This window comes from Lagenorhynchus albirostris, chromosome 10 (assembly GCF_949774975.1).
Source record: "Lagenorhynchus albirostris chromosome 10, mLagAlb1.1, whole genome shotgun sequence".
Lineage (NCBI taxonomy): Eukaryota > Metazoa > Chordata > Mammalia > Artiodactyla > Delphinidae > Lagenorhynchus > Lagenorhynchus albirostris.
The window spans coordinates 78220185-78235706 of record NC_083104.1 but is presented as its reverse complement, the minus strand read 5'-3'; the positions used below and the strand labels follow the sequence as shown (position 1 = coordinate 78235706).

The following is a 15522-nucleotide window of genomic DNA, read 5'->3' as shown; positions in this document are numbered from 1 at the left end:
CACTAATCCAGGAGTATGAAGACAATCAATCCATTTGGGTGCAGGAAGAAAATATTAGAACTTTTATTCAAACATGTATGAATATATTCATTTGTATGTATGGTTATTTATCTACAAACAAATAGACATGTGTTAGGTGTGCATGATCATACTTTTGTTACTGCTTGGGTTCATGCTCAAAACATGTTTAGACCACTAGAATATGAGGAATTTTGCTTCATGTGATTTTAAATGGTAATAAAATGTGTAAGAGGAAATACCTGAAGGAATAAAACTGGACTGCATCAAGCATGTCCCTGGTAAGACTTTAATTTATGAGTCTGAAATAAATTATATTTTGAACAAATGAGCTAGAGATTTATCCTTTGATATCTGTAATACAAAAATATCTGAGGTCCAGCTATGGAAAACAAAGCTCATAGCAGCAAATCTCTTTCCTCAGGAAACAAAATTACCTTGCCTTTGGAAAGTCTACTGTATAACACAAAATATCAAAACCAGTTAACTTCCAACAGAATTGCAAATGGTTTGGAGTGACTTACTGGTAGAAATCTAACTAGTTAGCTGGGAATAGACCATTAGAGTGGTCTATTTCCCAGCTCTTGGATTACTAGATGTGGTGTAGCATTCATTTCTCTATAGCTTTTGAGAGAATAAAAATGTTTCATAGCCAAGTGAGATGTTAAGTGTTCTTTTTCTGATAAGGTGGACATCTTCATATATAGTTTCTATATCATGTATCTTGCACAATAAGCTCTCTAATGAGTTTTGCTTATGTGGCCTTAATTTCTTGGAAGGATTTTCCTATCAAACTGTTGCTCCTTTTATTTTCAGGGGTGTTTGGGAAACTTCAGCTTCATAGTGCTTATCCTAAGAAATCCTGGACACATCTTGGGGCTGACATTGCCTCAGGCAATGAGAGGTAAGGAATGAGAGTAACTTAGAGATGTAGTTTTTTGTTTGGTTTGCTTCTGCTGGAGGTTTTGTTACAATATGAAATTAAATTTTAGATTAAGGATCATAATTTAAGGATGAATAAATAGAAAAATAAAAGGCTAGAAGGAATTTAAAATATTCTCTGTAACATAATGGAGGAAGAACAAAACAAGCTAAAGGCAGGGGGGATATAATTTATTTAAGGAGTAAATTTTAGATCATACATGTTTTCTGCTGCCAATAAATCTTAAAAAATATGAATTCTATGAGCTAATAGATGAAATATAAGGAGGGACCACAATGTCTGAATTGAAATGATAGGTGGTGAAGAGATAGATAGAAATGAAATAAGAGTGAGATGAAGCACATAAAGAATCTTATGGAATTTAAACTGCAGTAATAGAATTTAATAATACATTGGAGGCAGTAAAGAATGAAATCACTACTGTGTCAAAGCGAGCAGGCAACATGAAGAAATTGATGGAGTCTACATGAATGAAGAAGACAAAATCAAGAGATAAAAATAGTAAAAGAGAAGGTATTAGAAATAGAGAACAGAAAATAAAAGCGCATTTTGATAACTGCTCTTTTTAATGAGTCCAGAATAATGACAACACAAAGAATAAAACTTAACTAAAATACACATAACAGACCTGGGATTATTTCTATTTAATTTGAATAACATCGAGAATAATGATAGATACATATCCTCACAGTACAAGAAAAAAAGTGAAAAAGTAAAAGAAAAACAAAAAGGGACATAAAGCTTGATAACATTAGAATTTTCTACAACATCAAATGTAGGAAGATAGTGGTGCAAAATCTATAAATGTTCAGGGGAGAAAAGATTATAAGCAAAGGCCTGGCTTGTAAACATAGACCCTGCTAAAATGCTGTTCACATGTGAATGCAAACAAAAGATTTCTTTTGCTTTGCAAGAACTGAAAAAAATTCAAAAATGTGTTATAATAAAGAGATTAAACTGAGTCTAAAATTTAAGAATACAAATAGAATTCAGGAATTGTATAAAGGTAGATAAAGTATAGATATCAAAGGCAAGCATTGGAATAAGTTAAATATAATACTGTAACTATGGTTATTAAAATAAGACAAATTCTAATTGCTCTTGTAAAAGAAACTATATAAAATCTGAAAGTTAATGTATTAGTCAGGGTTCTGTTTCTATAAAATATATATAATAGTAGATTATATGTGTATGTATGTGTATATATATATATTATATACAGTATATGTTATATATAAAGAGATATGTTTCAAGGAATTAGCTCATATGCTTAGGAGAGCTATAAGTTCAAAATTTTGTAGGGCAGGCTGGCAGGGTGCAAAGACTTGAGCAGGATCTGATACTGTAATCTTGAAGTAGAATTTCTTCTTTTTCAGGGAAACTTCAATTTTGCTTTAAAGTCTTCCAACTGATTGATGAGGCCCACCCACATTATTGAGGGCCATTTCCTTCACTTAAAGTCACCTGACTGTAGATGTTAACCACATTTGCAAAATACCTTCACAACAACAGTAAGCTTCCTGTTTGATCGAATACCTGGCTACTATAGCCTAGCCAAGGTGACACATAAACTAACCATCACAGGTTATAATTCTCAAATAAAAATCTAGGTTTGAAATTGGGGACTATAGCCACAGGAAACTGGAGATGGAACATAAGAGAGCCATAGGAAGTAAATATGTAAATATGAGTTAATTCTAACAGAATTAAAAATAGGACATATAGGTCTTCCCTGGTGGCGCAGCGGTTGGGAGTCTGCCTGCCAATGCAGGGGACGCGGGTTCGTGCCCCGGTCCAAGAGGATACCACATGCCGTGGAGTGGCTGTGCCCGTGAGCCATGGCCACTGAGCCTGTTTGTCCGGGGCCTGTGCTCCGCGACAGGAGAGGCCACAGCAGTGAGAAGCCCACGTACCGCAAAACAAATAAATAAATAAATAAATAAATAAAATAAGACATATACCTTCCAAATCACCAGAGAGAAAAAAGAATGAAAGAAACTATAAAATAAAGGGTGAAATACAGAGAAGACTATGAAATAGTGATAACTAAAACAACAAAAAAGGTACAAAATGACAATAAAAGTAAGAAAGAATAAATCTGCCAATTATAAAAAGAAAATATGCTTGTTAAAAATGACCCTATGTAGAAAAAAATTAGTAATGAATAAAAATGTAATCATAACTTTTTTTATCAGAGGAAAACAAACAAGTTCAGAAAAATGTTTAGTTAAATATTGGACAAAATGAATCCTTAAAATAAAAATAAAATGGAAGCAAGGACTTCAAAATTATTCACAAGAAAAGTAAAAAATCAAAATAAATACATTTTATATTAATAAAGACTTCAATCTTCAGTGAGACCCCAGTAGTAAGGAAAGTTTTATACCAGATAACATAATATAGAAATATATAAAGTAAATCGGTAAAAAATATGAGAGGAAATTAACAGAAACAAAAGGAATGAAAGTAATAAAATTTACTTACCTCTTTCAGTTTTTAACCTTTAGATTAAAATTATAAAGAAAATATTAAGAAATATAACCAATATAATAAAGGGAATTTAATTTGTATATATGTATAATATATCTTTACTCCAATATATATAATTAAAAACCTTAATGAATTTTAATAAACAGAAATTATATATTGATACAATATAATCACAATAAAATAAACATGGAGATTAAAATAAAAGTTTAGCCAACAACCTTAATCTCTTGCAAGATGGAAGAAAAAAAAGATAAACGCTCTCCTACATAACTTTTGTATCTAAGAGGAGATCAAACCTTTATCAATAGACTACTTGGAAAATAACAGTAATGAGAGTATTACATGAGAGATGGCCATATGTGTCATCACATTAAATGCTTTCATTGTTGAATAAGAAAGTACAAAATAAACTAAGTTGTCAATGTAAGAAATCAGAAAGAAAGTAACCAACAAATCTAATGAATCAATCCGTACCTGATAAAGGCAGAAATTGATGAGTTACAAAGTAGGAAATTAATAGACTTGATTTTTTTTTTAGAGGTACTGGTTTAATCTCTAATAACTAACCATACAAAGAGAACAAAATGTAATTCAGAAATGGGGATTCAACTATAATAGATATCAAAGAGATTAAAATTGTAATCTAAAAATGTATATATCTATATAGTGTCATTGTGAAATTAAAAAATTATATATAGAAATATAAATGATTGGGACTTCCCTGGTGGTGCAGTGGTTAAGAATCCACCTGCCAATGCAGGGGACACAGGTTCAAGCCCTGGTCTGGAAAGATCCCACATGCCACGGAGCAACTAAGCCCATGCACCACAACTACTGAGCCTGTGCTCTAGAGCCTGTGAGCCACAGCTACTGAGCCCACGTACCACAACTAGTGAAGCCGGCATGCCTAGAACCCATGCTCCACAACAAGAGAAGCCACCACAGTGAGAAGCCCGTGCACCACAACGAAGAGGAGCCCCTGTTCGCTGCAACTAGAGAAAGCCCGCGCACAACAACAAAGACCCAACACAGCCAAAAATAAATAAATAAATGAATAAATTAAAAAAAAATATAAATGATCATAATCAGCTAAAGAAGAATAAAACTGAAAGAACCAATAGCAGCAAGACATAAAGTTATCACAAATTTATTCCCAAGAATACATATGGCTCAAGTAAATTTATGTCATGTTTTTCTAGCCATTCACTTAGTCATCAGACACTTACTGTGTTGTACAATCTATTCCATAGCATAGGAAAATATGTGAAGCTTTCCAATTTGTTTTAGCAAGCAAGCATAAAGTAATTTATAAAACAGCTGCTAAAGGTAACTCAAAAAAAGAAAACTAAGGCAACATCCAAGCCATATCCTAAATAAAACAGCAACAAATGAAATCCAGTAATTTATTTTTTAAAAAAAGAGTATGATTTATTCAAGTGAAGGATGGTTCAAAATGAAATAATTAATTAATATAATTTACCTAAACAAAAAATATAAAGACTAAGAATGTTCAGTTTGATACAAAACAGAAATGCATTTAGTAAAATTCAGCTTGCATTCTTGGAATAAACAGTAAATTAAGACTATAAGGATACTTTTTCTTCTAAAAATAGAGCTACCGTATGACCCAGCAATCCCACTACTAGGCATATACCCTGAGAAAACCATAATTCAAAAAGAGTCATGTACCAAAATGTTCACTGCAGCTCTATTTACAATAGCCAGGACATGGAAGCAGCCTAAGTGTCCATCAACAGATGAATGGATAAAGAAGATGGGGCACATATATACAACGGAATATTACTCAGACATTAAAAAAAAGAAATTGAGTTATTTGTAGTGAGGTGGATGGACCTAGAGTCTATCATACAGAGTGAGGTAAGTCAGATAGAGAAAAACAAATACCGTCTGCTAACACATATATATGGAATCTAAAAAAAAAAAAAAAAAGGTCATGAAGAACCTAGGGGCAAAACGGGAATAAAGACACAGACCTACTAGAGAATGGACTTGAGGATACGGGGAGGGGGAAGGGTAAGCTGGGACAAAGTGAGAGAGTGACATGGACATATACACTATCAAACATAAAATAGATAGCTCGTGGGAAGCAGCCGCATACATAGCACAGGGAGATCAGCTCGGTGCTTTGTGACCACCTGGAGGGGTGGGATAGGGAGGGTGAGAGGGAGGGAGACACAAGAGGGAAGAGATATGGGGACATATGTATATGTATAACTGATTCACTTTGTTATAAAGCAGAAATTAACACACCATTGTAAAGCAATTATACTCCAGTAAAGATGTTAAAAAGAAAAGAAAAAGGAAATAAATAGGGTGGTATGATCCAAGATAGCTGGGGGTGGGGGTATCAGGTGTACTCTTTTATATTGAATGGACAAGGAAGATCCTTCTGGAGAAGGGAAATTTAAGCTGAGATATGAATGGTAAGAGGGATCCTCCTGTTTGGTGAGAATGGACAAGAGTTCTCAGTGAAGGACGGACATCCAGCTGTGTCTCTGAGGTGGCCTTTGGGGCTCAGGGAACAGAAAGGTGGTCACTCTAGCTGGACCAGAGTGAGCAGTAGGTAGAGTTGCATGACATGACAGATGCCAAGTCACGTGGTACCTTGTTTAGGTGTGAGAGATCAAAGGGAAACTACTGAAAGGTTTTATGCAGGGGAATTAGTGGAGTCTGATATAGGTTTTGAAAATCACTCTGGCTGCTATGTAGATGATGGATCATGGAGACAAGAGCAGAAGCTGGGGTATCAGGAGGTCAGTCGAGGTCAAAAATCATAATGGCTAGGACTAGAGGGAGTGGAGATCGAGAGAAGAAATGATGCTGTCTGGACTTGCTCATGAATTGAATGTTGAGGTGAGGGAAGTCCTTCAGGTTTCTGATTGACCAACCTGGTGGGTGGTGGAAGCACGCACTGAGATGGGGAGACTGGGAGAGGAACAAGCTTGTCAGGGTGGACGATAGTAGGGATGTGCTGAGTTGGAGACACCAAGTAGAGATGTGAAGAAGGTAATTTAACACATAACTTAGGGCTCAGGGAGACAGTGACAGGGAGTCATCCTGGAAGTGGATGATGTTATTGATAAGAAGACTATCAATGGGTAGAGGAGAAAACTGGAGCCTGGAAATGAGATTGGGGCCAGTCTTATTTTTTAGAAGTTGATAGAGGAGGACCCAGCACAGGTGATTGAGAAACAGAGACCCAAGAGGTGATTTTGTGCTGGGAGAAAGAATGGAGAACACGAGGGACTTGAAAGAATGCCAGGATGGCTGACAAAGAGAACAGACCAAGCCATGATGATAGGATTCCAAGGGGTAGTTACGGGTCAGGGCCATATTCATTGGTGATGTCAAGAATTTTTGTGTTTGGCCTCCTGAACATTGTGCAGCTGTTTTAGGTTTCTAAGGGGATAGTATGGGTGGGAGGTAGCACCGATAATCACATTTTTATATCTTAAAAAAAATATTTCTAGCTATAATGCAGACTATAAGAGGAGTCAAAAATGGATCTAGGGATATCACTTAGGAGGTGCAAGCAAGAGATAGTGTAACTTGTGGTTGGGAGCTGAAGTGGCCATGGAGAGAAGTGGGCAGATGTACAGACAGGACATAGAATCTCTTGGATGAATCGGGCGTGAGGTGCTTTCTTGGTTCTGGTTTACGTAGATGGATGGTGGCACCATTCACTAGAGGAGGACTAAACTTTTGGGGAAATGATTATGAGCTCAGATTTGGTCATGTTGAGTTTGAAGTGCTTTTCTGATCCCCTAAAGGATTTGTGAGGGAGGCATTTCCAACAGGGATCAATAAGAATCTTTCATCGTTATCAGGTTAGCAAGTTGGAATTTGGCAGGAGCCATATGAATGGATTTTTCTTATAAGAATGTGTTAAAAACCTCATTCAGAATCTGAGCTACAGGCTATTTTGAAAGAAACTCAATTTTATTAATTAAAATTAGCGATAGTAATTAACTAGCTGCCACTTACTGAGTTCTTATCATGTGGGCTCACTCTGTGTCAGGCATCTACCAAGCATTTTATATACATGATCTCACTTAAATCTCTGAGTGCTATAAGTTAGGTATTATTATCTTCATTTTACAGATATAAAAACAAAATTATTTAGTATCAGTCCTGATGAGGAGTACTTTAATGAGTTTATATGAATGATATGTAATTATCACAGTGTATTTATTTTATGGATAATTTCTTTTTTTAACCTTTTAAAAATTTGTAACATAATTTAAGACTCACAAGAAGTTGCAAAAATAGTACAGAGTTCCCATGTACCCTTGACTTGGCACTCCCTGGTGGTATCTTACATAACCATAGACTTTATCAAATCCAGCAAGTTGATATTAGTACAGTATTAACCGAACTACAGACCTTATTCAAACTGTTTCTTTAAACATTGATCTACAATCTTTCTTCCATCAAAAGCCAGTTTAGTAAGTCTTTCTAATATACTGTTATGGGGACAGATTTTACTTGGACCCCTTTATGAACTTTCACCAAGAATTCTTTCTACCAGAATTGTAGATCTGAATTTATTTGTATATAATGTATTTATTTTATGAAGGATGTTACAGTGAAATCTTCAGAGGAAAATTTTCATTCTACAAACTTAGACTTTATAAACTTTAACTTTATAAACTTAGGCTCATTTCTTACACTACCAACCAAAGTAAACTTAGCCAGATATTTGGAAAAAAAATTAAGTTTCTTTTGTTACATATTATTATATCAATTTCTCTCTAAATTAAATTACTCCTTGCTGTTGCTTGCTTCAGTTGACTTTTGGGGAGACTGATGAATAAAAATGTTGGATTTTTGGATTACAGATAAGTCCAAGGAGGTTATACCTAGATTAAAAGAAATTCATTTTTTTATCCATTACAAGTATGTATGTATCCATTAAGTATATTTTACTGTGGGTCCCTTTAGGGAGACTATGTGCTCTTTGAAGTTAAGTGGTTACTTGATGAATCCTATGATAAAGTTTTCAGATTTTATCCTGGTCTGGGAAGATTTTAAACAAGACATGGTCCAATTTATGTTTGAATCTGATTTATGCTGTGTGGACAATTGACTGTTGGGGGGACAAAGATGGAAGCAGAGAGATTAACTGTTAAAACATTGCAATATGTGTCTTTTTGAATTGTGGTTTTCTCTGGGTATATGCCCAGTAGTGGGATTGCTGGGTCATATGGTAGTTCTATTTTTAGTTTTTTAAGGAACCTCCATACTGTTCTCCATAGTGGCTATATCAATTTACATTCCCACCAACAGTGCAAGAGGGTTCCCTTTACTCCACACCCTCTCCAGCAGTTGTTGTTTTTAGATTTTCTGATCATGCCCATTCTAACCCGTGTGAGCTGATACCTCATTGTAGTTTTGATTTGAATTTCTCTAATAATTAGTGATATTGAGCAGCTTTTCATGTGCTTCTTGGCCATCTGTATGTCTTCTTTGGAGAAATGTCTATTTAGGTCTTCTGCCCATTTTTGGATTGGATTGTTTGTTTTTTTAATATTGAGCTGCATGAGCTGTTTATATATTTTGGAGATTAATCCTTTGTCCATTGATTCATTTGCAAATATTTTCTCCCAATCTGAGGGCTGTCTTTTCATCTTGTTTATAGTTTGCTGTGCAAAAGCTTTTAAGTTTCATTAGGTCCCATTTGTTTATTTTTGTTTTTATTTCCATTGCTCTAGGAGGTGGGTCAAAAAAGATCTTGCTGTGATTTATGTCAGAGTGCTCTTCCTATGTTTTCCTTTAAGAGTTTTATAGTGTCTGGTCTTACATTTATGTCTTTAATCCATTTTGAGTTTATTTTTGTGTATGGTGTTAGGGAGTGTTCTAATTTCATTCTTCTACATGTAGCTGTCCAGTTTTCCCAGTACCACTTATTGAAGAGACTGTCTTCTCTCCATTGTATATCCTCGCCTCCTTTGTCATAGGTTAGTTGACCACAGGTGCGTGGGTTTAGCTCTGGGCTTTCTGTCCTGTTCCATTGATCTACATTTCTGTTTTTGTGCCAGTACCATATCGTCTTGATTACTGTAGCTTTGCCAATGTTCACTGCAGCTCTATTTACAATAGCCAGGTCATGGAAGCAACCTAAATGCCCATCAACAGACAAATGGATAAAGAAGATGTAGTACATATATACAGTGGAATATTACTCAGCCATTAAAAGGAACAAAATTGGGTCATTTGTAGAGATGTGGATGGACTTAGAGACTGTCATACAGAGTGAAGTAAGTCAGAAGGAGAAAAACAAATACAGTAGATTAACGCATATATGTAGAATCTAGAAAAATGGTACAGATGGAACCAGTTTGCAAGGCAGAAACAGAGACACAGATGTAGAGAACAAATGTATGGACACCAAGGGTGGAAAGCAAGAGGGGATGAATTGGGAGATTGGGATTGACATATATACACTAATATCTATAAAACAGATAACTAATAAGAACTTGCTATATAAAAAATAAATAAATTAAATTAAATTTAAAAAATTGCAGTAACATTGCAGTATTTCAGGTTCAGGTAGACACATGCTGATGGCTTAGATTGGGGTAGGATGATGGAAGAGGAAAGAAGTGGTTAAATAGATGTTGAAGAAGAGCCAACATGATTTGCTGGTGGGCTGGGCAAAAGGGAAGAGTTCAAAGGTCACTGACTTGAACAACTGGGTGAAGAGTGATATAATTTAGTGAGATATAATTTAGTGAGAAGAGGACAACAGGGAAAAGAGTAGGCTTATAGGGAAACTTTCTCAAAGGCTCTCATTTTTTTATCTCTTTTACTTTTTTTTTTTTTTTTTTTTGCGGTACGCGGGCCTCTCACTGTTGTGGCCTCTCCCGTTGCGGAGCACAGGCTCCAGACGCGCAGGCTCAGCGGCCATGGCTCACGGGCCCAGCCGCTCCACGGCATGTGAGATCTTCCCGGACTGGGGGCACGAACCCGTGTCCCCTGCATCGGCTGGTGGACTCTCAACCACTGTGCCACCAGGGAAGCCCTCTCATTTACTTTTTAAAGAAAGTGCGTAAAGCCTTGGCCGGCCTCTTTGTCCTGGTATTTTTCTGTTTCTTATGTGGTTTATTAACTTATTCTGTTATTTATAAGAAAATAACTCTGACCTGAAGAACAAATCATTTCTTGTCTCAACTTTTTCCAGGTCCTAGGCTTTTAATTCTAAGGTTATCATTGATGATATCTATTTTATTATCTACCATATCCAATCAATGGTGGTATTCTACAGATATACTTTGGGTTTTTTCCTGTTCTTTTTCATTATAGTTTATTACAAGATATTGAATGTAGTTCCCCGTGCTATACAGTAAATCCTTGTTATTTATTTTATATATGGTAGTATGCATCTGTTAATCCCATGTTGCCAATTTATCCCACCCCCCTTCCCCTTTGGTAACCATAAGTTTGTTTTATATGTCTGTTTCTCTTTTGTAAATAAGTTCATTTGTATTATCTTTTAGATTTCACATATAAGTGATATCATATAATATTTGTCTTTCTCTAACTTCACTTAGTATGATAATCTCTAGGCCCATCCATGTTGCTGCAAATGGCATTATTTCATTATTTTTTTATGGCTGAGTAATAGTCCATTGTGTATACATACCACACCTTCTTTATCCATTCATCTGTCAGTGAACACTTGGGTTGTTTCCATGTCTTGACTATTGTGAACAGTGCTGCTGTGAACATTGGGGTGCATGTATCTTTTCAAATTAGAACTTTGGTCTTTTCTGGATATATGCCTGGGAGTGGGATTGCTGGATCATATGGTAACTCTATTTTTAGTTTTTAAGGAACCTCCGTGCTATTTTCCACAGTGGCTGCTCTATGGATACATTTGTTTGGAATATTTCTTGTTTGTCTGCTTTCTGCTACATTCTCACTTTGGCGCTTCCACGTGGTTTTTTATAACAGCTTCTGTACTGGCTTACTAAATATTTGATATATGCAATTAGAGGGTCAAAAGTACCCTTGCATCTCCTCTTTACCTTTACACTTCCTACTGATCCTTAAAGATTCCATCACATCTCGTACAAGGCATTCAATCTCCCCTCCAGCACACAATGATTTTCCCACTGTCTGAATCACTATTCCATGTGATTTTCTGATTTATAATTTTAATTTAAATACGCTTCTTAGTGATTGATACTGAACTGCTTCAGGTATGTATTTCCTGTTCTTCCAAGCAGCTTCTATAGGAGAGGAAAATATTGGTGTTTTTTATTGATCTGGTATATTACTTAGCATCTAGTACACAACAGAACATAAAGAAGAGTTCCAATAAATGCCTGCTACGCTGGATTGATGTATCTTTTCTGGAAATCAGAGCTTGTTGAGCCTGTTGACTCAATGGCATCTTGTCTAATAAATTAGAACCTTGAATTTAATTTCAAAAACTACTCTCATTTTTTGGCTCATTATTCAAACCTCATTATTATACTATAAAAATTTAGTTCAAATGTTAGAACGTAGAGCTGGTGGCCTTATTCATTTATTAGCAGGAATTCAGGATCACTTTTGTAGTCTCCAAAAGAAGATGATTCCTTCTGGTCCAATGAACTAGTGGGTGCTAATCTCAGATTGCCTATTGTCTCCATGCTAGGAAAAGACATGTGAGTTAGGAAGGGAGGAGAGCAATAGATTTCTACAATGAAAATGATCTTGGACTTTTAGTGCAGGCAGGTTAAAATACTTCTAATTATGCAATTAACTAAATGTGTAATTTTGGGTAAAGTATTCTCTCTGAGTCTCAGTTTCTTTTTCTATAATATGAGAATAATAATGCCTGCTTAATAGAGTAGTTATAAGGATTAAGTAAATTAATGTGGATAAAGAACTTAGCCCGGTTTCTGGCTCCAAGTCAGCCTCACAACGTGGTAGTTATCGTAGTTATTGTATTGTATTGTAAGAATCCTAATTCTTTCAGTCAAAAGTAAAAGTAAAAGCCACCCTTCTTCATCACTTGGGAGATTGCATCAGGCCCTCCCTCCACCTCTCCTGTTTCTATATTTCAACCTCATTTAGTTCTGCTGAAGAGGTTTCCACGTTCTATAGGGTGCACGTGAACCCAGAGCTGTTGGCTCTTCCCAGCTTTACCACCAGGGAGGACATTTCTCTTTCCCCTTAGTTTCAATTCAAAAGTCCAGGTGACTGCAGTTGATAACACTGTACTGTGTAATTTGCTAAGAGAGTAGAACTTAAGTGTTCTCACCCAACAAAAGAAAGGGGTGAATATGTGAGGTGACAGATGTATTAATTCGTTCAATGGGGGAAATCCTTTCACAATGGGTACGTATATCAAATCATCATATTTTACACTTTAAATATCTTACAATTTTAGTTTTCGATTATACCTCATAATGCTGGAAAAGGGGAAGGATTTTGATCAACAAAGACAGGTTGGATCCCTTGCTCACCCTTTGGTAAAAGGCTTGTGAGACTGCAATTCTCAGATCTCACTAGGACCACTTAGTGTGGTGGGTGAGGAGAGCGGTTCTCAGAAGAGATGTGGTGGATTTCCTGGAACAAAGGAGAAAGGAGGTCAGGTAGACAAACAGTTGACACCTACGACAGCTATTCTTGTTGTCACCGTCAGCATCATTACAGGATTCGATTTCTTAAACACCTCACATAGTCCAGTGTGGTCTGAGAGTGTCAGAAGATTTCAACGACAGTTGACAAAAGAAAGTTTAAACTGGAGTTTAAAAAAAAAAAGCCTCAGTATTACTAGGGTTCAGAAGTCTATGGCCACTCTTATTCCTTGGAGGAAAACATTTTGGCATCTGGACACTCTGAGACTGTGGTCAAGTGCAGCTATTATCATTAAGACCTCCCCAAAGTTCAGTTAAATTCATTTAAGTTATAGGTGTTTCTATATGAATGGTTTATACACAGTGGTAAAAACTTTTAAATCAAATTTGGAAGTATATTTCTTTTCATTCTTTGTAATTATGTTCTTTTGACCAAAAGTATTATATTTTCCCTATACGAGGTAAAATTTAATGCCAGAATAATGGAAACTGCTGATATTTTCTTTATACTTTTCAAAAGTTATCTTTCAGGAGACTTCTTCAGTGATTATTGTTTCCTCTCTCTTCTCATATGGTTTCAATTTAGGTCCAGTTATGTTGCAAACAACTCTTAATTTTTTTGTTTATTTATTAGTTTTGGTGTGTTTTGCTGAGAACAACGAGCAGGTCTCTCCTCTTCCCTGTAGCTATAGGATTCTTATTAGTATTAATCAGATACATGAAATAGAGCTGGGATTCAAATCCTTAAGCTGGGATTCAAATCCTTAAGCTAGGATTTTTTTTTTTTTTTTTTTTTTTTTTTGCGGTACACTCTCACTGTTGTGGCCTCTCCCGTTGCGGAGCACAGGCTCCAGACGCACAGGCTCAGCGGCCATGGCTCACAGGCGCAGCTGCTCCACGGCATGTGGGATCTCCCTGGACCGGGGCACGAACCCGTGTCCCCTGCATCGGCAGGCGGACTCCCAACCACTGCGCAACCAGGGAAGCCCAAGCTAGGATTTCTTGAAACGGTTGAAGGGCAACCATAAGAGTCAAAGACTGCAAATAGGAAGAGTGGATATTGGAATTTAAGGAATACTGAATACTGATACTTGAGTAGCAAAACTTTTTAGTCCATTGATATGAGGATCAAAATTTTCTCAAGTTACCACTGTTGCTGTGTGGACATAGGGTCATGCTCCCTTGCCATCTGTGTATGTCCTTATGAGATATAGAATCTCAAGGCTTCAGGAGTATAGAGGAGAGAGAAATGTTTATGAATCTGTAAAGTTTGGGAAGTCTTCATGAAAAAGGTTGACTTAAGTTCATTTATGTTTTTAATATAAAGTTTGGGATAATAATTTCAATAATCCCTTTTTCTCTTTCTAGGATATAATAGCAAATCAGCAAATCCTGTCTTACAAAAACTCTAAATTCTTTAATTAAAATTGCAACCATCCACAATTGTCTTTTTTTCTCTCTTTTTTACTCTCTCTTATTCTCTGTCTAACCTCAGGCACACAGATTTAAATTAATTACAATCTTTGGTTCATAACAGATTCATATCATTGGCCCAAGAATGACCCCCTTTAATTTCTTTCTTTCTTTTTTGGTGTTAATATTATGTACAAAACATCTGTGAATTCCCCACTCACACAATAGACTCTTTAAGGGTGTCTGCTAGTCAAAATCTAAGTTGTCATTTTTTAACACAGAGGCCATATGTTTTATTTACCATTATGTCTCTAGCACCTACGATAGTGTCTGGTGCATACTGTTGCTTAGAGCGGACAATATATATTGCTCGGTTGAATGGCCTTCACGTGGACCTGCTGCCTGGATGAACCTTTACTGGTAGAGGAGACTCTATTGTCAACACTTGCTAAAGTGTGGACATTAGCAAAAGAGGCAGGCCATTAATATAAACTTACGCTATTGAAGTTGGTAATGACTGTAAATGGAGAATAAAGCAAATATATTCACTGGAAAAGCTAGGCAGCAGGGAACAATTGAACAAAAACCTTATTAAATGTGAGTTAAAAAAACAAAAGTGAACAAAACCCTTATTACATATTGTGATGAAAGCACAATGCTTGGAACTTAGCACCCTCAGGGAATGCATACCTTTGTCCCTGCAATAACAGAGAGATGGGGAAGGGAAGCTCAAAATATCGTCACTTTTCAAATGAAGATAGGAAACTCAAAAGAGTTATGTGACCTCTCAAGGTCACATAGCTACTAAGTGGAACCTCTAGGATTCACACTGTTTCTGCTTGACCACGAAGGTATGAGCCTTAATGCATGATGATTAATTGTCTGAAAATGGTATTAGAGGTCTTCAGAAAATTTGAGAAAAGATCCCTTCTGAAATACCTTTATTATTCAAACTGTTTCCCAATTGAGGAAGACGATTTCCATTTTAGGAAACCATGTGTAGACGGGATATACTAAACTCTGGAACTTCTACTCTTTCTTGTTGCTTTGTCTGGTACTTCATGGCCA

At 36.1% G+C, this 15522-nt stretch overlaps 1 protein-coding gene across 1 annotated transcript in view; it reads left to right on the top strand.

The window, feature by feature from the left end:
• PKHD1 (PKHD1 ciliary IPT domain containing fibrocystin/polyductin) overlaps nt 1-15522 on the top strand; it is a 433598-nt gene that overhangs the window by 308618 nt on the left and 109458 nt on the right. The window contains exon 54 of the mRNA XM_060164227.1: nt 835-922. Coding sequence (XP_060020210.1) covers nt 835-922 — 88 coding nt within the window. The remainder of the gene's footprint in view (nt 1-834; nt 923-15522) is intronic.